Source organism: Microchirus variegatus, assembly GCF_963457635.1.
Source record: "Microchirus variegatus genome assembly, chromosome: 2".
Lineage (NCBI taxonomy): Eukaryota > Metazoa > Chordata > Actinopteri > Pleuronectiformes > Soleidae > Microchirus > Microchirus variegatus.
In genome coordinates this window covers 7342705-7366557 of record NC_139803.1, presented here as the reverse complement: position 1 = coordinate 7366557, position 23853 = coordinate 7342705, and the positions used below count along the sequence as shown (strand labels likewise).

The 23853-nt window shown below is 41.0% G+C and overlaps 1 protein-coding gene across 1 annotated transcript in view; it reads right to left on the bottom strand.

Annotated features, from left to right (window-relative positions):
* rapgef6 (Rap guanine nucleotide exchange factor (GEF) 6) overlaps positions 1 to 23853 on the bottom strand; it is a 90424-nt gene that overhangs the window by 49813 nt on the left and 16758 nt on the right. The window contains exons 2-6 of the mRNA XM_083910740.1: positions 17442 to 17512; positions 16950 to 17006; positions 14457 to 14540; positions 7452 to 7521; positions 2833 to 2976 (exon numbers count right to left, since the gene is read on the bottom strand). Coding sequence (XP_083766866.1) covers positions 2833 to 2976; positions 7452 to 7521; positions 14457 to 14540; positions 16950 to 17006; positions 17442 to 17512 — 426 coding nt within the window. The remainder of the gene's footprint in view (positions 1 to 2832; positions 2977 to 7451; positions 7522 to 14456; positions 14541 to 16949; positions 17007 to 17441; positions 17513 to 23853) is intronic.

Here is a 23853-nt window from a genome sequence, read left to right as displayed (position 1 = left end):
ATATTTGAACATATGTACACTATATTGGGTCAGGTATAGCTCCTTATTACTGTGACCTATTTTTGCGAGAAGATATGATTTTTCTTGTGCAGAGATTTCTCCTCGCTCATCAGAACATACGCTGTGATATCTTGTGTGGACGACTACAGCAAAGACAGTGACCTACAAAATCCTTCTTCAGCATCTGTTACCAAACTCATTCTGATAGAAGTTCACTACCTGCTGGAGCTGTGCAGCATGCAACAACAACAAAAAAGAAAAAAGAGAGACAGACGTCTGATGTTTGTGCCTTTCCGGTACAGGAAGCAAGCCGACCACAGAAATTGCAATAGACGTGGTGTTTCCGCCGCTGCCGACATACCGTTGCTTAGAGGATGCTGCTTCATGCTCCCGCTTCAATATTGTTAGCGATTGAATGTTGATCAAATAAAAAAGAGATATTCAAAACAAAACAATACCTATTCTGGAGTATGACCACACAGAAGTGTATTTAAACATCCTGCTGATTGTTATACTAGTGTACGTACAGTAAAAGCCCTTCCCACAGGTTTCCCCTCCTGTAAGGCAAATGAGGTTATGGGTCTATCCATCTGCACACTATCTGTCCAGTGAGGGATCTGATTGCCTTAATGAAGTGACTCTCTGCACCGTTCTGCGTCTGCTTCTTTGCAATGTGCACACGTGTGTGTTTTGGTTCCTGACTCATGAGTCATTAGTGAATCCCAATCGTGAGAGAATGCAGAGCCGGTGCAGACAGAATACGATTTGAAAGAAGACAAAAACAACAAATATATAAGTCTTTGTGTTTCTCTGCCTCGTCCGTCAACGGGATTTATTTATTTGTTTAGGTCAAAGCTGCGTGTTTGTCCTTCGTCTCGTCTGTTCCAAGACATAAGATACGCTATAATACATGTTCTTCCTCCAGTCCACTCAATTCAACGCTTCCAAAACCTTCATTCTGGAGCAGGCCATTAAGAGGGAGACGGACAGATACCAGACACCAGTGCAGAGCAGTGATAATGGATTACTGATGTTATTAGGACCACTGAACAACATCCTCTGAGCCAAAACTACGAAAACAGCTCTCTTATAGCGTGCATGTACTGCAAGTGTGATCGAGTACGAGTTATACACGTCTCACATGCATTAAATTGTATAATATATATATAGATATCTGTCTCCATAAGTATATAGAATGATTAGAGTATATTTCAGCAGTTTAAAATTAAAAAATATAGCCCAAATATGAGCCTTAAACAGAGAATGTACTTATTTCTCTATTTTCTATTGAACGTAGCAAAGAGGATTTACATTTTTATTTATATTCTTGTATATTCTTTCATTTTAACATGTTTAAGCTTCTTTCCCCCATTTTCTCTTTATGGGGGAGAAAACTGAGTCCAACGAAGAGAAGCTGCCATCAACATTCACCGCATACCCATTTGTTAGCAAGTCAGTTGTTATTGTTCTTACCCAGGCATCTGTTTACTCCACAGTTAGACCCACCTCCCCTTCCTATCTGCCACCCACAGTGTCAGCAGACAGCAGTGTGTGTGTGTGTGTGTGTGGTAGCCTCAAAAATGACCTGCTTTTTCCCCAACAATGCCTCTTTCTAAACAACAGGTGCTCCAACCAGAAGTGACTCATGTTGCACGACACAAAAAGTACATGTTAATCGATTTGAGAAACAGAGGTAGACACACAGTGAATATATCCTGTATGTGTCCTCCTGCATGGTTGTTATGACATAATCCTGAGGATGCAGAGCGGAACAGTAACATGAGAGCAACATCATCATCATCATCATCGTCTAATCTATATTCTCATTTAATAAAAGGAAAAGGAAGTATGTCAAGGGCTCCATTCACTCGCCTCACAATGGCCAGGGTATAATACACGTCAGAGCACTAAGGCTCTGTTATTATCTGTTGACAAATGCGTCGCTGGATGTAATGCAGGAATAAAACAAGTGTATAATACTATTCCAACTCTATTTGCACTGTTTAGATGACTCTTATCCCGCCTTCCTTTGCAGCACTGCTGTGTTAGCACTGGCCTTTATACGCTTGTATAATAAACGCAGCCATGGAGCAGAATGTGATGGAATTCAAGAGTGAGATATATCGTTTAAAAATGTGGAACAATCACCGAGAGATAAGAGAAAGCAGGTGGGGTCGGCAGAGGACGCTTTAAGCTTCCCATTAAACCCCCTTTGTAACTCTCCAGGGAGCTTTGCTTAGACTGAGTGCCCGTGTGTGTGTGTGTGTGTGTGTGTGTGTGTGTGTGTGTGTGTGTGTGTGTGTGTGTGTGTGTGTGTGTGTGTGTGTGTGTGTGTGTGTGTGTGTGTGTGTGTGTGTGTGTGTGTGTGTGTGTGTGTGTGTGTGTGTGTGCGCATGAAGCATGTCTTGTGGTGATTAGTCAAAATTGTAACTGACACACTGCTGGCCACAGAGATCCTATCACAGCGAGGGAAACTCAAACTTGCACAGAGTCAGTTTCTATACTATCATTTTGGGGAATCCCACCGCAGTATCGAGTGTTCTTGATTTTGTCCCCATAAAAAATCCCCTTTAAACTTGTATTGAAAGTAGTTTCTAGTCTTTAAAAGCTCTGAGAAAACCATAAAACACAAGACTTCAACGCGTTTTATACTAAAAGCTTTGGCAAACAGAAGCTGAAGCAATTCTTTCCAACTTATGTGATCTGAAAGCATTCGTTTGTCCTCGTGTCTGCAGGTTTCACAGAAGTAAAAAAACAACACATGTTCCAGAACAACTATAAGTGCTGTCCTAACCATCAAACAACAGCTCTTAGTCATGACTTCACTCTTACCGTGCTGTAGCCGGTGGGCTCCTGGCCGTCAGTGATGAGTTCCCGCTCTCCTCTGGGGTTGACCCTCCTGAAGCGCCGCCTGGACCGCCGCTGGGAGCCCTCTCTCTGCAGAAAGCTGTCGTCCCCCTCGCTGCTGTTATCCACCTGCAACACAGAGTCAACACCTTCCTCAGAGCAGCCGCTTCTGTGGGATTCGCAGCTATAACTCCCGGGCGTGTGAGGACAGCTGGAGGACTGATCCTCGCAGTCAGAGCAGCTGCGTCTCAGCGATTCAGACTCATGAACCGTGTTCTGATCAGTAAATCCCACGCACTGGTTCGCACTTTTTGATTTCTGATTCTTATAATCCAAAATCTGGGTCCTGTCATCTGTCGAGTTCTTTAAGTCTAAGTCCTCCACTGTGCTCCCTTGCTTTTCCTGCCGCTCTGCGTCTGGCTCTCCAGCCTCTGTGACCTGGCCCTGCTCTTCCACAGACTCCTGGTTGAACATCCAGTTCTTCCATAGCACAGAGAACCGGTGCCAGCGGAGCACACTCATCCTGAGGCCGACGTGGGACCAGCAGCGTGACACATAAACACAGGAAATGCCACCACAAAAAAAAAGGGATGGAAAGTTGAATACAAAACACCGTGTCCAAAATTTCAAAAGTCCTGACACGTTACATCCTGTTGGGCAGGCGTCCACCGCCGCCGCACATGAAAGAAAAGAACTAAATTAAGAAATTGAAATCATGATGGCGAGAGTTTCCCGTCTTTCTGCCTCAGACTTAAATGAGTTCTGTGCTCGTCCGAGGGCTGAGGAAGAGTTCAAGACATAGTTCAGCTGCTCAACACGTTGCACTCACATGATCGCTCTGCCTCGCTGTGTGACACGCGCACAGAGAACACACTGAGCACACAGTTTCCTCCAGGAAACTGTAAAAATACACAAATGTCCTCAGCACTAGGACACAGATTCCGGCCATACAATTCATCCCCTGTAATCTTTTTTTTTTTTTTTTTTTTACTTGTTGTTAAAGGAAGAATGTGTTTGTTGTTCTTTCTCCATTGCGTAACGTCAAGACGGTCAATATCTGTACGATGACAGCATGTGCAACAGCATTCTTTGCTGGAAACCACACATAGAACACATTAAACATGAATGATCCAAATCTATTGCTTTTCTTTATCAAAAAAAAAACAAACAAATAAACCTTAGGTATATGGTATCGTTCAGTTATTGTTCTCCTGTATGTCATTCTGTGTCCAAATTGGGGGAAAAACTTACACTAAACTAAACTTAGATCCTATAATTAAACTTCAGAGAAGAGCACATAGATCCTTTTTTTTGTGTTTGCATTCAAACATTCTTTAAATTGAAAAAAGGAAATTATAATTTATGAGGATTATTTATATTTGAAACTAATATTAAATGTATATGTGTGTCCGTTTTGGGGCTAAAGTTATGGAACAAGTTCACTCTTAGAAATAAAGGTGCTAAGTAGAACCATATAAGGTTCTCCGGCTTGTCCCCTAACCCTTTTGGAGGGTTCCACCAAGAATCCTTTTAAAGAGGCAAATGATTCCAGGTAGAACCTCAGCCCTTGTAGAAGAACCCTTTTGGAACCCTTATTTCTAAGAGTGTATGTAAAGCTTACAAAAATGTGAAGTTCAAGTCTAACAGCGTTGTTAACAGGATGGGATTATCCGATGCCATCAATACACACAGCCTTCCGAGTTTATCTTGCTCTGTGTCACTAGATGATTTACTAAAACAGGATTTAACAGCTACTACTTCATACCACGACGACACGATGTTTGACAGAGGAACAGAGGCCTGTGTGAGCGACTTCTGCTGGAACAACCGCAGCATTGTGTGGCTGTGAGGGGAAAAACTGCAGCGAGGGACAGCGCGGCTATAAAATAGAAAATAACTGTTGTAAAAAGGTATCGACGTGTCCCTCCTCACAGCGAAAAAAAGTGTCATCTCGGCCAGTTTTAATGAGCCTCATGAGAGAAACAGCCTGAAGGTAACACACAGGACATTCCTGGTGACGGAGAAGGTTAGAAATGTACTATATGAGACTTTCATGTCTGTCCTGTGACCATGGAACTGCGTACATCGCTCTCTCTTTAGCTGACGATGTGCTCTCTGTGTCCCATGACCAACAATACTATCATCCATTACTGTTGCCTTTAGGTTCTGAACTGATGATGTGGAGGGGGATGAAGAATTGGTTCCAGTTTAAACCTTTGCAGTGGCCTCAGAGATCATTAAATCAATGTGTCTATGATGATGATTGAAGTCATGGCTTGATTTTAAATAAAAATTGAAATTTTTTTTCCTTTAACTTTTTCCTCTTATTCTAAATAAAACAACTTTAGTGGACGACGTTTTCTCCCCAGATGCCGAAAACTGAAAAATTTAACTTATTTAGTATCTCATGTCCATCTAACTTTTAATGATGTCTCTGATATCTGGAGCAAAGAAATTATGAATATATTGACATTTAAGAAGCTGAAATAATATTTAGAAATCTTGTTTTAATAATGAAAAAAATCGAAATCCTTGACAATTCATTTCGTAATCGATTAATAATGGATTAATCGAGTAATCGTTGACATGACTAGCTTCACATCTTCTTACCTCCGTTATAGACGACATATTTTTGCTCTATTCAAACATTTCTTTCTCCCCCTTTTCCCACGACTGACTTCCACACAAACACTCTCCCCTCTATTCCCACAGTCACCCACACACACACAACTCCTCCACTCTGTTACTCCATGAATGTCACTCCTGTCCATCCTGTGACCAGAGTCATGACAACAGCCACAAGTTACACTCCCTCTGCTATTCCCATGGTGCCTATTAGCTGACTGGCTGCATTGCAGTGTGGCTAAAACCGCAGTCCCTTCCACTCTGCTGTGTGTGTGTGTGTGTGTGTGTGTGTGTTTGTGTGTATATGTGTGTGTATGTGCAGGCATGCTCGTGTTCATTCACACTGCACACACAGGTTCTTTATCATTCCATGTGTTTTTCTTCTTCGACTTGGAAAAAGAGGCAACATTGTTTATGTTGTTCTTTTTTAAACCTTTCTATTCCAGAGCTGCAGATCGATACCTGAACATCATCTCATTCCACGACTATTCGAAATAGAGAAGCTGCTGCTGCAGCACTTCATCATTATTTAATTCTCAGGACGTGACATTTAAGTCTCAAACTCAGTGGCTACAGCAAAATCTATGCATAACAGGCTACAACTACAAACAATTTGTAGATTGTGAATGATATATGATTTGATATAATAAACTAAATCCTTGATGCAGCAAATTCCAGCAGATAGGAAAAGCAGAGGGAGGAAGTTTTTGCCACTTTCTTTGTGGACTCTGATACATAATATTATGAATAGAGCTTATTTTCCAAAATACATGATAATGATTCCTGTGTTTATATGGAGCAAAGAAACCAGAAAAGCTCTCATTTATTAATTGATTAATTGATTAATCCACTAATTGTTTCAGCTCTCGTCATCTGGAATAAAAAAAGACAGGACTTTACAAAAAAAAGATGGTTTATAGCTGCAAACATAAACAATCCTCTGCTTTATTACTAATTAATATGGATAATATTACTTGTAAATCAGTTTTTTTTGCTCCTGAGCTGCTCGGCTGAACCGTTTTTCGACACTAAAACAACTTCACATTCACACAGCGTCACACAATCGAACGTGGAGGATCATCAATACCCAGCCAATCTGTCTTCCTGCAGCAGCAGCCTCTGAATGGACCCACAGGGGGTCGTTGACGATTGAATGCCTTTGCAGAAAGCACACCTTACTATTATAACCCTCTTTCATTACAGGGCGGGGGGATTATGTTCAGCGTGGAGTTTGCAGCAGCCTTGACTTCAGCTGACCGATCACAGGTATTTGAGTAGCGACGTTTAAGCAAAGATGATTCCGAAAGAGCGTTGTGTGCTCGATAAATCTTACAGAGCATCAGTTGAATGACAATAACGTCATTCATTCAGAGTTCACAGTTGATGCTTTTAACACCGCTGTAACTGTTGTAAATAACATCTATTTGTCACAGTCCTTTAGACAAGGTTGTTTTGTTGGTTCCAGAGTTTAGTGGCTGAAGTTTCCTGATTTCCTGGACTGTTACTCATTTACTTTCTCTACTAACACATTTGTAGTTATGTAAATCGCTCTCTTCAATATCGGGTATTTCCCACACTACTGTACATGCTACATGACATACTGTACAGTATTTCAGTGTCAGATGTCAAATTTTAAAATAATGTGACCCAAAGGCCTCAAGACTGTTCTTAACACTTCATTAAGACTCCAGCGATGACCTGATTTTTCAAGTTTGTCTCTGATTGATCTTATTATGTACTCCACAAACACTCCAGGCACAGTTTGTTCTCAATAACAGTGTACACGAGGAGCACAGAAGAAGAAGAGGAGGGGGATTGTAAGGTCACAGATGAGGGAGGCGGAGATGAAGGGGTTAAAGGGTAACACACGGACATCAACTTACCTTAGAAACGATGAATGAATCATAAAGGGCAGAGATGGACGAGGTGTAAAAGGACATAAAGACAAAAGGGAAGAGAGAGACGGTATTAATACCCACCACAATCATTTCTGACGGCTCCAAAGTGATGCATTCACAGCCTCGTCTGCCCCCGAGCTGCTTGCCAAAGCTGCAGAAAGAAAACACAGACACACACATATAGAATAAGTATGAACACAGTGACAGTGGAATTTACAACATTTAATTTGTCTGAGGAGAAATATATGAAATGGTGCAGGTGCAAATATACAAAACCCCATATATCAATGTTCTCAATGCAAATTACTACTATACCAAAATCCACACACTCGAGTTAACACCTCGTACACAAAGCCCACATCTGTTGTGAGCTATTAAAAACAAGCGGCGCGACTATATTTTTCGCTGCTTTGTCAGTTTAAAATGAGCCTCTGGGGGATGAAAGAAGCCACATCTTATCACTTATCTTAAATAACATATTATAAGACAGATGCTGCATAGAGACTGAATGGCTCACTGGGGTAAGAGAATACAGGTAAGAGACACAAGGACGCATTAAAAACAGAACCTAAGACTAAGACTGTCCAAGAGCCTCTCTCTCCTGTGGCTCTGTCGGTACGAGAGCTCCAGCGCTGGACCGCTGCAGTTTGTCGATCAATAAGCCTTTGTAGTCCACATGGATGTATATTTTCCACACAGGCGACACTCACAATCAGCGTGATGGCCAATATTAAGTGTAATTCTACACACAGCTTTTGTGTTGATGGTTCTGCGTGCAGCAGAAGTGTTTTTTTTTACACTCTTCAGCAACACTTTCTTGGCAGAAATGAAATATTCTCGCCATAAATATATTTTTATATGTGTATAACTGCTTCAAACAAAGCAGCCAGAGCTCATACACAAAGATGAATGACGTCCCTTCTGGTATAATAGAGTTACTGGACATTCAATGTCACTAAACGTACACACTGGATCTTTAAGAAAGAAGTGAATCGAGCTGGGTCAGAGCTACTTTAAAGCATACTAGCTATCGTGGGAGCAAAACAGCTATTAATGTTGCTTTCCACAATTTGAGACAGCGTTTTTGCATTTACTAAGTGTTGTTATGGTTTCAAAACCTTGACAAAATACTTATACTAAGAAATGAACTCAGCCAGGGCTGCAATTAACGATTATTTCCATAATTGAGTCATTGTTTGGTCCATTAAATGTCAGAAAGTGTAGACTTTTCAGGCTTCACATGTTCAGCTGCTGTAGGACTGTGTTGTCGAGCGGGAACAGAGAGGAGAGCAGCTGATTCTACACCGAGACCATGTGGCTCTGTTTGCTCTTCTCTTATCACATGGTGATTCGGCATGACGTGCTGGGAATGTATCTGCTGACAGTAAAAAAAAAGAAAAAAAAAGAAGAAAAATAACAGAAAAGAAGCCAAACATTATCCCCCTTATTCTTAACAGATTGCAAAAAGCTAATTGATAGCAGAATGTTAAGATTTTCTTTCCCTATAGGGCAATAAATGACTGTTATTATCCATTAATATCAACTTACTCTTCATCTATTGTTTACAAGAGAGAAAACTTCAGAAGGCACAAGGTGATTCAAATAAAAGGTACAGAGAATGACATCTGATATGAATATCTGACAATTCTGACATAGAAGAAACAGAACAGACACCTGTGAATCTTCTCTCACATGGTAATGAAGCACGTCTCCGTTTCCATATGTGTTTGTCAGACAGAGATATAAAGCGTCTGGACGGCTCAGCAGCTGTGTGTCGTGTTCTCAGAGAACAGACTTGGCTGTGAACGTGCCTCCTCATGTCTAAAAGTGTCGACTCAGCGTTGTTTAAAGGACCAGAGGGGCGGCTGCTTTTAATTATTGTGGCTGAGCTGAGCTGACTTTCACTCTCTTTGCCTCTGGTTGTCTTTATTCTTCTTTTATTGTCTGATTATTTTTTTTTCTCCTTTCATTCCATGCAGTCCATCCCTTCAAGCTCTACCTCAGTCCTTCTTACAGTCAGTTTCATTCATAAATGTCTTCTTTCTGTTGTTCTTTTTCCACCGTTACTGTGTCCAGTCCATTTCATTTTCTGCTTTTCCATTTTCTTCTTCAAACACTTGTGCGTTCCCTTTCATCTTCTTCTTTCTTTCTTTCTTCTCCTCTTCTCTTCTGACACATATGGCTTGTTGGAACGTATGAAACGCAGCAAACTTACAGCCGCAGACATTGCTCTGACAATCTCAGCCTCTTGATTTAGGGCTCGGATTAAAGTCCATCTTCATAATGTGTTGTGATTAACGCTGCGTTTCATCATGTGAGTCACCGGAGTTTGAAGAGAGCCGCCGCTGGAAAAACACGACAGCACATCCACACTATTGCTCACTGTGTGAATCCACGTTTGGATAGAAATTTACTGAAATAAGGTTTGAGATTTCTCTCTTTTAGCTTCATATATGTAGTAAAAACAGACTACAGGACTGTTTGTGCTGAAATACTGAAATACTGATGGAAATGTGCAATGGAGAATGATTTGCTGGGAGGTTTTTGTTATTTTACCTCATCTGGACTTCGACTTGGACACAGTTTTTAAATTTCAGCCCTGACTGATACTGATTTTTGTTCAATAACATCTTCAGCATCAACGTCAAGGATGTGAAACGTGGGGTTTTAAAGTCTCAATGTATTCATCATGTCATATTTCATTGCCCCCCACTGGAGTAATTCTGCATTTCCTCCTCTCCGTACACTGAGGTGACAGAGGCCAGGGATTACTGTCATCTATGAATCATCACTGACAGAAGCTACACCACAGAAATCCTGTGATATTCCTAACTTTAAAAACATGAATTAGCCACAACATTAAGTTTCTTCTAATATTCTGGATTGTAATCAGGTAAAAACAAGAATAAAATTCATACAGGCTTGGATTTTAAGGGTTTTTACTGTGAGGAATGCAGTTTTGCTAGAGTTCTCTCTGTGAGCTCTTAACATGGAGGTCAGCCTAACTCTGACAGATCTCTTCACACTCCACTGAGGCGAGACGCTGGGTCACTGTCAGCACAACACAGCCTGCAAAGTCTGTCTCCTGCTACACATGCACTCGTGTTTCTATCTTTAGAAGGTCCAGTTTGAGCTTTTAAAAGGGAAAGAGAGGTCAATTTGGCTGCTGGTAAGTGTTTTCTGTGTCTCGCTGCATGAAAAGTGCCTTGTCTTCAGGTTCAGATTATGTCTTGACTAAGTATAGGTGCAACACGGCGCGAGAGAGCTTCCCACGGCACTGAAGCGCTGCCTGCGCTGGATTCCAGCAGGTGATGATATCTCTGCCTACGTCTAAAGGCAGAGAAACAAGTCGTTGGCAAAGGGGAGAACAGGTTCAGGGCTCAGTCCAGTAACAGCTGCAGCAGCCTGGGCAATAAAGCATGACAGCCGGCACAGAAAGTCAGGCCACACACACACACACACACACACCCTGAGGTATCTCGTCGGAATCATTGAAAATGCAACGACGTGACCAAAATAGTAACATTGACTTAAGGTTTGGGTAAAATATCTCTATTTAAAATGGCAAAGAAACCATTTTAGTTTGGGATGCTAATGATTAACTGGCTTTAATTTAACCAGAGTGTATCGCTGATGACATGCTGGCACAAACACACTTTGCATTTACCGTAGTTACGCGGCGGTTTGTGCTCTCGGAAAAAACTCCAACGGTTTCTGAAAGCTGAGAAGTTGCACGTCAAAGCAGACGTGTAGTTATTACGGTAATTTCACTCGTGCCGTTTCAAGGAAGCCGGAGAATCAGCGTCTTTGTCGGCCAGAGAGGAGAGAGTGCAGAGAGCACCTGTACCTATTTTTGCAGATGTTTATTTTTAAGACAAAAATTGTGTTGTAAATATTGTTTCATACTCCAATTTCAAATTTAACACACACAATCTGCTCTTCATTTACAACTGCTGTGTTTTTCTTCATTTTAAATTGTTCAAAGACTATTTTAATATGCAGAAAATTGTAAATATCTGCCAGATATTGGAAGCTATTCTATATATAAAAGTAATTAGTTACAGGACATTCTCTGGTCGTTTTATGGTTAAATTAAGCAAAAAAAGACATTTTGAAGGTTATGTCTTAAAGGGTTAAGAGATAAAAATGTATTAATAAATTCATCAACAATGTCTTCTGCTTCTTTGCCGTTGTCATTTTTGTGTGATATACATTTTAGACGGCTTGTGATTTCCCAGGTTAAAAAGGTAATAAATGGCTATTAGACAAAAGCCTCATTGGTTTATTAGGCTATTATGTTTGTTTGTGATGCATTAAACGGATAAATAATGCGCTGCTAATGTAAAACTTTTAAAATTTACTGCCACTGGTGGAAATAAACCTGAGCGAAGAACGACTTCAGACAAAAAGAGTCCTGCTGTGTTAAAACAGTGCCAAAGTTCACGCTGCTCAGAGGAAGTCAGCAAAAAACAACAACAACAACACACAAATGAACTGTACACTTTGCTCTCAGCTCTGGAGGATGCTCATTTAGCGGCCGTTTCCATGGCAATAATGACCAACAACAAAGAAAGAGAGAGAGAGAGAGCAGTTGCAGACCACAATCTGACGCAGACACACACTATTCTTACTTGTCAAAAGACCAAAGCTTCCTCCCAGTTTTAGTGTCTGGTCGGCTAATGCTGACCGCTCTGACTCACTCACACACATATGGAAGAAGCAGAGACAGACCACCAGCACATATAAACACTTGAAAAACAGACTCCAAGTAATGATGAATACAGGGTACTTTACTTTTACTAATCATTACAAAAGTTGTAATTCAAACCTCAGCAAATTCGAGCAAAACAGAGCACAACTGGCAGCTGCTACTGAACTCCAGTGATCGAGTGACTCGAAGTACTTTCATTCATTGTTCCCTTTTCTTAAAAATCTTCACTTTCTCATGGCAAGTTCCTGATAAACCGTGAGGAATTAGATGAACAGTGTGGGACATATTGAAGCATTAAGATAATCATTCTAGATAAAGACGAATAACACACAGGAGCGGTGAATAACAGTGACTTTTTTCTCCTGAGCTGTGAGGCCCAGTGCTGTTAAAAGCTTTCCTGCCACAGTGCCATGGGGAATTCCTGGCTATGAAGTTGGTTAAACGATGGCAGGCAGGAAATGGGGAGCATGCAGCGTTGAAGAATGCACAGAGGGAGAGAGAGAGAGGGAGTTTTGAAAAATCTCAAATGAACGCTGTTCCATTGAAACAACTACAAGGTGTGAACAAGCGACAAATATTATAAGATAAGTCACTGACCAGGAACAGGAATGCTGGAGGTCCACGTCTTTGGATTCCTTGTCGGTGAAATTATAACCAGCATATTATTATAATCCACAAGGAGGATCGGGGGGGAAAGTGGAATATTCCAGTTATCCAGGAGTTTTAGATCCAAGTGTTGTTTCGTGAACAAGTGAAAAGTTTCCTCCGAAAGCAGAAGTAACCAAACTGTCAGCCTTTAAGTGTGTGTGAGTGTGTGTGTGTGAGTTCTCTCCCGCTCTACCCTGTTCTGTTCTGTTCTGTCTGTCTGTCTGTCGGCTAGCTCCAGGGAAGTGTGTGGGTGTGTATGTGTATGTGTGTGTGTGTGTGTAGCCTGCTCATTTCCTGCCTGGATGTGCTTCTGGGCTCCAAAGTGGGCAGGCTGCTCAGGAACACATGGCCAGCCACTGTTCTGACAGGGGGTTCCGCATTCCACACACACACACACACACGTATGCGCATCATTCCCCCCATTAGCTCCCTCTGTGACCCTTTCCAAGCCCCCCTGTTGCTGCTCGTACTCCAACACAGGCGTACACACACACAGACACACACACACACACACACACTACTACACAACCCTCCCCCATCCCCACTCTGTTATCAACTGACCCATACTGGAATGGCTGCACACACACACGCACACACAGTCCAAACTGCCCTGAGGTTACTGATACTTGGCCAACTAGTTTTTTTTTTCTTTTATCCAGTTGGTGCATTGTGTTGTTGCTGCTGGATAAACTACCTCAACATCACGCTGTTATCTCTTACAAAGCCTGTGAAGGGTCAGTCATCACGACGAGCGACTGAAGCAACTGTCGCATTCCATTTTGACCACTCAACAGCGAACATTCACTATTTTCAAATACAGAAACAAATAAGGAGTTAATTTAAGTAAATGTATCCCAACGTAAATGCCATTTCTCCGGTATTTAATTAATTCTGGTGCGACAGTGTTCCATTTATAGGAATCTGTCACATTATTAGTCGATATATATTATGACAAAGCAGGTATTGTAACATAAAACAGACTGCAGCTCTACTTTTACCTCTACATAACCCAGATTCCGACCTTGTTTTTACTGAAAACTGCATTTGCATTATTTCATTCTGTTCCGCTAAAGTGAATCCACGTTTTTCCATGACTTTGAGTAATTTTTTGTATATTTGTAAATCCATTTTTCTTCTGCAGGTGAATCTTTTGGCCAGGGCGTTAGAGGTGTCAGTACAAGCATCTACCTCCTTTCCTGTGCCTGGCATACAACGCTTCAGTTTCACACACATCAACAGGAAAGGCGAACATTGTTGTTGAGTGAGCACTGGCCTTGAGCAATTTCTGCTACAGATTTCTCTGTTAAAATCAATTACAGTGTTTAAACTAGTGCAATATCGCTGTTTAAGGTATTTTGTGAGGTTTTCTGGGTGGGGGGGGGGGGGATGGATTTCTTCAGGGTAATGATTCATTAGGAAACAACACAGGTTTAATGAATCTGTGGCCACACTGTGAGCTACTTTTCTGACGCCTGATGATAAGAAGACAGTGTCTGACTTGTTTTGTAGTATTTTTTTAGGGAATAAATAAGAAAACAAAGGAAATGACAGTAGAGTAGAGGAGTGACCTGCAGCTGTCACGTCTGCCTCACCGATCCACTCTATGACAACTCTAACAAGACGGTTTGTTTTCATTTGGAATCTCAAGCAGATGCCACCACCTGTTCAAAGTGAGCACTTAAAACGTGTGTGTGTGTGTGTGTGTGTCATAGTGTGTCCGTACATACCAACATCTTGCCAGGTACATGTGCTCCTTGACGAAGACAGATCCAGAGAGCAGGATGTACCAACAGGTAGCGACGCTGTCCGGGCTAAACCAAAGAGAGAGAGAGAGAGACAGAACACAGTGGTGTGAGACTCTATAACAAACTAACACTACACTCTGTACCTCATTACACTAAATGTGTTAAAAACGCCTTTTTAGAATTGATTTAGGGTTAGTATTTATTTCTCTTTCGTGTCATGACGGCCCTTTTGGGGTATCTGCAAGACATCACGCTGCCCTTTGCTTGATTAATGTGAAGGAAGCAGTGTTTCTCCAAGTTAACGACATTTAATGTCTCTGCACATGCAGTTAATTGGTTAGAATCATATCTTCAAAACATAGAGCAGTGGAAACTCATTATTCCTCAAAAACAGAATGGATATTCCCCAAGATTTGGTCCTTTTTTTGGGTCAACACATCATCATCTTTATGCTCTGTCTTGGAACTGTGTTCTTAAACTGTAAAATAAACAAACCAATACCAACAAGAGCTGAAACAATTACTCGATAACTAGATCATTAATCGTATTGAAGCTTTTTTTTTTATGAATAAAACAAGATTTCTGATCGTTTCAGCATCTTAAATGTGAATATTTTTCAGGTTTCTTTGCTCCATGAAACAAAGAAAACACTAAAACTCAAGTTTTCTGACATTTTACGGACCAAAGGATTACTCGATGAATCGCGAAAATAATCGACAGATTAATCGATGATGAAAATAATCGTTGGCTGCAGCTCTAGTACTAAACCGATCGATCGACAGCCCCAAACACTGGTCTAATAATCTTCATATAGAGTTACTCTGCGGCGTCAAAACACAGTGGTACATGATGATGAAGAGGTCATTTAGAGGAGGAGCATTTCTGTGTCTGTGCGACTGAGAAACTAGGAGTGTTTGAGGAGCAGAGATTAGATACAAGAGCGAGGCGTTATTGAACGACGGTAAAGTTATCACCTCTTCTTCCTTGATAAACAGTGGCTTTTGAGTGTGTTTGTGTGCTGAATGTTAAATTAAACATCCGAGAATCTAATGTGATTCCAGTGAAGACAATAATCCATCAACGCAACACTTCTCACACGTCCTTCGTTCCCTACCTTCTTTCCTCTCAACAATATTATCCTTTCTTCCTCCTACTCCCTTCTTCTGCACACTCTTTCTTTGTCGTTTCCTCTCCCCTGCTCCATCTTCTCTCTTTTTTAACGCACCTTCTCATAACCCTCATTTCCCCCCCGATTCTCTTCTAATCTCGTTTCAACTCAATATCTCGCGTCTCACCTTTTCAACCCCCCCCCTTCTCCTGATACCTTTCCACTCGACTCTCAATTATGATTCATCCCACTTCATTTCTTTTTACTGCCTCATTTCCCCTCGACTGATTTTTCTCTCTAAAATTTCGTAATTATGACAAAAAAAATAGTGTGTCCCAGAATCCATTTATACTCTCTGCGTGACAGACAGGCAGAAAAGAAGGTTTGACAAGCTGGAAATGGATCTGTCGACGTTACCGTGAGCATGAGATCGCTGTCCGTACACCTGCAGCAGACCATAGACTGCAAACTTGGGCGCTGTTCAAACATTTAGTCAAGAAGCAGCACATAATTCTCTTGATTTTATGCCTTATGAGAATAATGAAGTGATGCAAGTGAAATGTGTTTTCTTAAAGATATAACATGAGCCTAATGTGTCACCAGAGAACATGGTAAACATGTTAAATTGAGATAATGGATGCACTCATAACAGAATATTCACAAAAACATCTATTTTAAATTGTGTTTACAGTACTTCATCACATGGGATGCGAGCAGATCCAGCAGAGAGAGAAATACTAATGTTATTGTTGCTGTTGCTGCTGCTATGGAAATACTGACCTATATGGAAGCCTAAAAAGCCTCAGAAACTCTCTCAAAAATATCTGGACCAGAAGAGAAGAGGGTCTTGAGTGAAAAGATGTGGATAGGTGGGATATTTAATGTATATAATATTTTAATAGTCTGTTATTTTCGCCCTGTCTTCTCCTCTCATCATGTGAAAATTCTCCCGAGGGACGTCGCTCAAAAAAGACTTATGTTCACATCCAATCTCCACCTTTTGCCGATCAACAGGTAAAAAAAATAATCAAATATGTTTAGAAAACAAAAACGGATGGTGTGACGGTTATGTATATGAGAAACGGTGGGTTATAAGCGCAGATTTTCAAAGAATCTGGCATCCAGTGCCAAGTTAACCGTTTTAAACGCCAACAGTCACTGTTCAAGCTATTTAAAAGCAGTGAGTTAAGACCTTGCAAGAGTTAATGCGATAAACCAAATTTGGAAATGATTCAAAAGGCACACGACGTGACATTCATTTCCTAATGATGTGAATACAGCTATTTTGATCAAAAATGTAATTTTAACAAGGCGAGTGTGAGAGGAGGAGGAGAACAGTGTGAGATCAGCGTGTACTTGGTACTCACTAGAACAGGATATGGTTGGCTTCGTGTCTCTCGTACCTCGCCGAGGTACACATCGACCTGAGAGAGAACGACAGAAGATGTTAGCGTCCTCCTCGTGTAATACATCTCCAGCTCTGACATCGTACATCACAAACTCCTCCGAGACTTTCTCACCATTTTAGACGCTGCCATTATTACTGTCTGTCAGCTCAGTGTTAAGGTAACCCCACTACTACTACTATTACGACCACTTTTCTGGATGCAGCCCAGACTACATTTCAATTTCTTTGGTCTGAGATCCACCCGGGATTATGTAGTGAATATGAATTTTGAGTAGGTGTAATTCAAATCAACTCAGGTTTAATTACTGGGCAGAGGTTTCTTTGCTCTGTCCAGTTATTAGCAATTACCACACTGTCTGTGTGTGTGTGAAAAGTTGTATTCAACTTGTGGACTGATGTCATTATCAGGTGTGAACGGGGTGTAAAGGTTTAATAGCCAAAAATTACTCACCTGAGTTGATGTTCCCTGAGGTGAGAGAGGACGTCCATGTGATAGAGGTGGCAGTAGATGGAGTGGAGGTCCTGTGAGGTGATAAGACAAGGAAATCATAATTAATTAACTATTTCAACAACACACACGCCATTAAAGTTGAAGGAGTTAAGAATATCTGCAGATACAGAGGACTTATTCCCTTTTCTATAGAGAATGTATAGTCACACACAGCAGTACAGATAGAGTACAGTATCTGAGAGACCTGACAACTCCTGTGCTGTGTCGTTTACGGCCTTTTTCGGGCAAAATATATCAACACAGAAGTCTGCAAAAAACTGCAATTTTCCGAGAGTGCTCGGTCACATAAAAGTCAAAGCTTTTGAGAGATTACCTCTTTGTTTAGAGCGTGGAATGCCTCAGTGAATTAACATCCACAACAGTGCACCCTGACAGTAGCCACTTGGACTGTGCCAAACACCGCCGATATCAAACCGACACCCTCAAAAAAACAGACCGACAACACATGACGGCGGCGAGACATGCAGAGATAACAGTATAATCCACCATAGGGACTGGAAATAGACCTCTATCAGGGGCTGGCTGTCAAAACATTAACGGCTTCTTAGAAGCATCTGTGGGATCAAACAAACAGAGCACACGGCACAGGCTTGGCAGCAACTTTAAAACAGGTGCAAAGCATGGCTGACTGGTTTTACACGCAGACACACAGATGGACGGAGGGTCATTTATTAAACCCATCAAGGACTCGTGATTTATGTCCTTTAGAATAGTTTCTGCACAACTTTACAGCAGAATATACTCGATAAAGCAATAGCATACATACTAGAGCTATTTTGATAATCGGATTGAAGCTTTTTTTCATGATTAAAACAAGATTTTTGATTGTTTCAGCTTCTTAAATGTGAATATTTTCTGGTTTCTTTGCTCCAGATAACATAGAAATGAGCGTTTCCTGACATTTTTATGGACCAAACTCAAGTTGCAGCTCTCATACGTACATCGCACCGAGTTCTGATATCTTTTTTTCTTTTTTTTAATGTCAAGCTTCAGAACAATGTTTACCGCGTTAAAGATTTAAGCAAGATGGAGCATAGATGGAATCAGTACTATAGTCGACTACGGGGATGAAAACTTAAACTTAAAGATTTAGTATTTTCTCAAACACTAAGTAAATAAATAAATACATATTGAAGCAATAAAGAAGGTATTGTGTGTGTGTGTGTGTGTGTGTGTGTGTGGTGGGAGCAGCAAACGCAGACATCAACACTGACATTGAGTCGTCTTTAATGAAAGCTGCGTTTTTCCACCGTCTAACGCATGAAGGAATAGTCAGAAGAAGCAAGAGTTAGACAAAGAGAAACACAGAGGGAGAAAGACAAAAACAAGACAGGAGATAAAAGACATGAACTATGAGGTGCTAACGTGTGAATAAAACTTAATAGACTTATTTATAGAGTCTAGTTTCAGTGCAGTTTGCAGCATGTGGATGAACAGGAAGTGGAAATGTCCCGGGTTTGTGTCGTGACCTTTCCTGAGCGGAGATTTCAGTATCTGTCATCCCTTTTTCCAAACGTCTCAGAGAGACCAGACACTGTGATTTTAACCACTTAAATAAGAGATAATAGCCAAACGACAGAGATCTTGACCTGGTCAGCCGCCTTACAGACGGAGAGCGACCTCCATTACTGATCCTGAGGCAGTGAGACGGTGAGCAGAGAGCAGACGTGGAAGGAAGGAAGGGAGGAAGGAGCTCCTGGTTTCAAAAACTGTATCGACTCCAAATCACAGTTAACTGGATTACAGCGCACGACAAAGTGCTCCAGTAAGCGCTCCTGTCATGTTGCTGAGCACGCATGTGAAAGTAAATGTGAGAGTCGGGACACGCAGGCCTAAAGCGACAGCTTCAATACCTGCAGCAGCTCTCCCATTCTTTTTTATTAGGATCTTGGGTTACATTAAATGCACCACCTGACTCAAAAACAAACAAACTATATGACTACTATAGGAGCATCATTCCAAAAATGCCCCCAATGTATAATATGGCCACAACAGATTTATTGGAACTTGAAAAGTATTTTTAGTGCCCTCGAAACAGAGATAAACGTGGATCTACAACTACTTTCTCAAGGTTCTGTCTTACTAATGTGATAATGTGTAGACTTTCATGAAGTGCAGAGTCGGGGCTACAGATACACAATTATTTGCATAATCAATTCATCTAATCAATATCGTCTCACTTCATTAGTTGTTTGGTGCAGAAAATGTCAGAAAATGTTGAAAAATAAAGATCTGTGTTCCCCACACCTCAAAATAATGATGTTTTCAAATGTCTACACATTTAAATTAATCAGTTTAAATGATTTCTTTGTTATGCAGAGCAAAGAAAACAGACTCTATTATAATAAATTGTGTTAACTTTCATCAATGCATTTACACGACATTGTCCTGATGATGGACCCAGATGTCCCTAAAACCAAGCATGTCGTGAATCCACTACAACAACAACAGCTGACACACACACACACGCCCATGAATCCCATGAATCTAACTGTCCCTATTTCATGTATTGATCGGTTTAAAGCAGGTCATCGATAGGCTCAGACAGACAGATCGCAGGATGTCAGGGCTCTGTCGTTTAATCTGTAGTCTTACAGAGCCGAGGAAGAACGGTAATGTGATCTCTGCGGCGGCCACACAAATCTCTTCCTCCGTGCACACGAGCTCTCCGACTGGATGACAACCGAGGGTGGAACGGCAGTTGTCTGATATTTGGTCATCCTTATATCTATATAATATATTATATTTTAAACGCAGTAGGGCCTGCACCACAATCCGTAGAAGATATGACTTTAAAAGCTTCCCTAAATTCAACCGATAACCTCATAACTTAGCTCATTAAAAGGTTACATACAGACACGACCAGACAATTTTCTTCCAAAGACGAATCCTTAACGCCATTAACCATGAGAAAATGTCCTCTCCTTGTCCTGTCCTGTCCTCCCTGAGGACCACACAGGTCAGCCGGGGGGCGGTGAACAGCAGTGACCTTTGACCTGACCTCCCTGGAGGCTCAGGTGGACGCCTGATGACCCCCATGTGTGATTAAGACGTCGCGACCTCAGCGCAGACGTCCATGAACTCTTTTTTCATCTACGTGCCTATTGTGGTTGTATTGGAGGGTGTTTACAAGCCAAAATAACAGGTTTTCAAGTGATTAGTTTGAACTGAAAAGTGAGAATTATTTTTTTTGCAATTGTAACAAATCCATACTGCGTTCATCGTCTATCAGGACAAAGTCTTTGCTTCGACTATATTGCATGACACATCTGCAGAACCCTCTGAAAGTGTCAAACTAAAAGGAAGACAAACGAGGTCTGCTTCTTCTACGGTGCTGCTGCCACCTACTGGCTGAAAGCCTGAAAAACATTGGTGTTTACTGAAGTTTGTATAATCTAAGGGGGATTAATTAGTTTATCCATTGTGGTCAAATCTACAAAGACGGCAAAACGACAATGAAAAAAAATAAAATATGACAGAAGCAAAAATAACTGTAGATGAAAAGAAATGTGAAACAAGAAGCTGCCAAATTGTGTACTAATTTGACATTAAACGTTGTTTGGAGTGGGCTTTTTCTTTCTCCTCCAGCACTCCTCCTGATGACTGACATTTTGACATAGTTAAACTATGTCTGTTACTCATACTCGACATGCCGCTGCAGCACAGAACTTGGATCAGTCACACAGAAGAGCAAGTCGCAGCAGTGCAGAGGCTGTTGTCTCGTCCCACCCACCACATTTTCTCTCTCTCCTTTCAGGAGAAAAAACCTCGCAGTGACGTGACGCGAGTTCCTGAAATGTTTCGGCACTCCTCAATTCAGAAGAAACGAGCAGGTTAGTGTCGTGCTAAACCCGCGATTCCATTTATTTCACGCACAGACACAGGTTATGAGTCTGTCTTTGTTAATAATTCAGCGGCTCGCTCTTCGTCCCACAGCCTCCTCCTCCTCCACAGCAGAATGCATGTACAGTATGCCAATCACACAGAGAGCATATTGTAGACCGACAAACGCACAACACACAACGTGACCATTCAAGCCGGGGCAGAACAAACAGCTTGGCTCACATCCTGCCTGCACAGTCAGCCTTTAACAGTTAACATTTACATTACATCGACGACGACTCCCTGAGCCTCTGTGTCAACATTATGCTGAGCTATAACATAATCCAGACTAAATGGCAGTGTGTTCAGTTTATTCACAGTACATACTCTATGTGTCACTGAAATTAACACTAAGCAGTTTTGTATATGAATGAAAATATAAGAATCACACATTATGGCATTTAAAGTTTAATAAATCATAATAATTCACTTATATTACATGTGATAATGGATGAATTATTATATAAGTTGTTATTGAGTTGCATATAGAGCTGAAACAATTAATCGAACACTAAATTAACTATTTACAAGCTTTTTTTTCCATGATTAAAACAACATTTCTGATTGTTTTAGCTTCTTAAAGGTGAATATTTTCTGGTTTCTTTGCTCCACATAACAAAGAAATCATTAAAACTGAATAATGTTTGTGGACAAAACAAGGCATTGGAGAACATCATCATTTCTAGGTTTGATGGGAAGAAAATCCTATATATTGTTGATAAAACATCATGTTGGAGTAAAATCAAATCTGACTCGATGCTCAACATCAGGCACAGCAGAGCATTAATATTCCTACAGCTGTAAAAGGGTTTCCCTGAGGGCCTAACACAGCACCAGCTCTGATCCCTGTGCATCATAACTCCAGGCAGGATCATGATCCATACAAAACACAAGCTTCCCTGACAAAGCTCTGCCTCTGCACCACAGCCTTATCACTTTCAGCGGCATCAATGTGAGATTTTCAAGTACCCTAACAGCACTTATCTCATAAATCCTCACAGCCTCTTTTTTGAATTGGACAAAGGAACTATTTTCGCGAACAGTTTCTTAATTCAAGGATTTTCTTTTCTGGGGCTTTCACCACAATGACATCCTGGCATATTAAAATACACACATCTCGACAACAAATAATAAAATGCTGAAAAACATATGTACAGTACAGTGTTTCTGCGATGTAAAAATGTGAGTCACCGTTCTGGCGGTGGAACAAGCGATGGAAACGGTAGGAAAGAGGGAGCAAGAGCAGAGGGAGGCAGCAGACGTGACCCGAGAAGACCACAGACACACACTGTACGCTTGTTCAACTGACAACACACACTATACAAACAGCCAGAAATAGGATTTCATTCACCTCACCTCACCAGGGAATGATGCCAGCTGTGAAGAAGCGTGATGGCACATTTTGACCACTTTATGTTATCTGTGACTCTGACTCTGTACTGGAAACTAGAAACAGGGTGAAGAGTGAGTCTGGACCCAAAAGCACCAGACCAGCTGCCATCTCTGCACCCGCCAAACCAAACACACACACACACACACACACACACACACACACACACACACACACACACACATACATATGCACACACACACAAAAACACTGCCACACACAGAAAATGGAAAATCTGATCTTAGCTGCAGCTTTTTTTTGCATTTTATTTTCCTGAAGTGAATGAAAGCAGGCACGGAAAGCAGGTCTTTTTCTTTTTCTGGCAGTGGAAAAGTTATAAATATTTACTTATTATTATACTTTTTGAGGACGGGTTGTTATGGAATTAGATTGAAATAAACACTTTTCAAGATGCAAATAAAATCGATTTTAATCATTCAAAAATATTGTATTTTATTGTTTTAAAATACACTTGTTGTCTTTGCACGCCCTCATTTGATGTTTGTACTTAAATCGATATTTTATTTGCTTCTTAAAAAGTGTTCATTGAAAATATTGACAAAAATCCAATTCCATGTTTTCTTCACTGCACAATCAAACCTCTCAGTGCATCTCAATTGATGATTTCAGAGATTTAATAGCTTTTTTGGCTAAATGCCACTAAAGCGTGGGCTAAAGAGAGCCATCTACAAAATGTTTTGACAAACAAATCATCATCAGGCTCACTATTAAATTTTGGGAAATTAGTTTAATTATAGGAAAATTGTGTTTACGACGGCCTACAATAACTTTCCATAAATAAAAAGCACAAGAATGCTTTCAAGTGGTGTCGATTTTGACGTTTCATCTGCGCTAATTACAACTCACTTCCTGCCCAAAGTAGCTGTTGGGTTTTCGCAGAATTCAAAGACAATTTCATAAGTGATTTCCACACCCTGGTTCTCTCTCTCTCTCTCATTACCAGCTCATTTTAAACTCATCCATCATTCCCCTCGCGGCTCTGCAGCGGCTACGGTACAAGCTCTCACTTACAAAGCTGTTAACATTATGACACGGTTAATCTTAATTATTCCGACTATA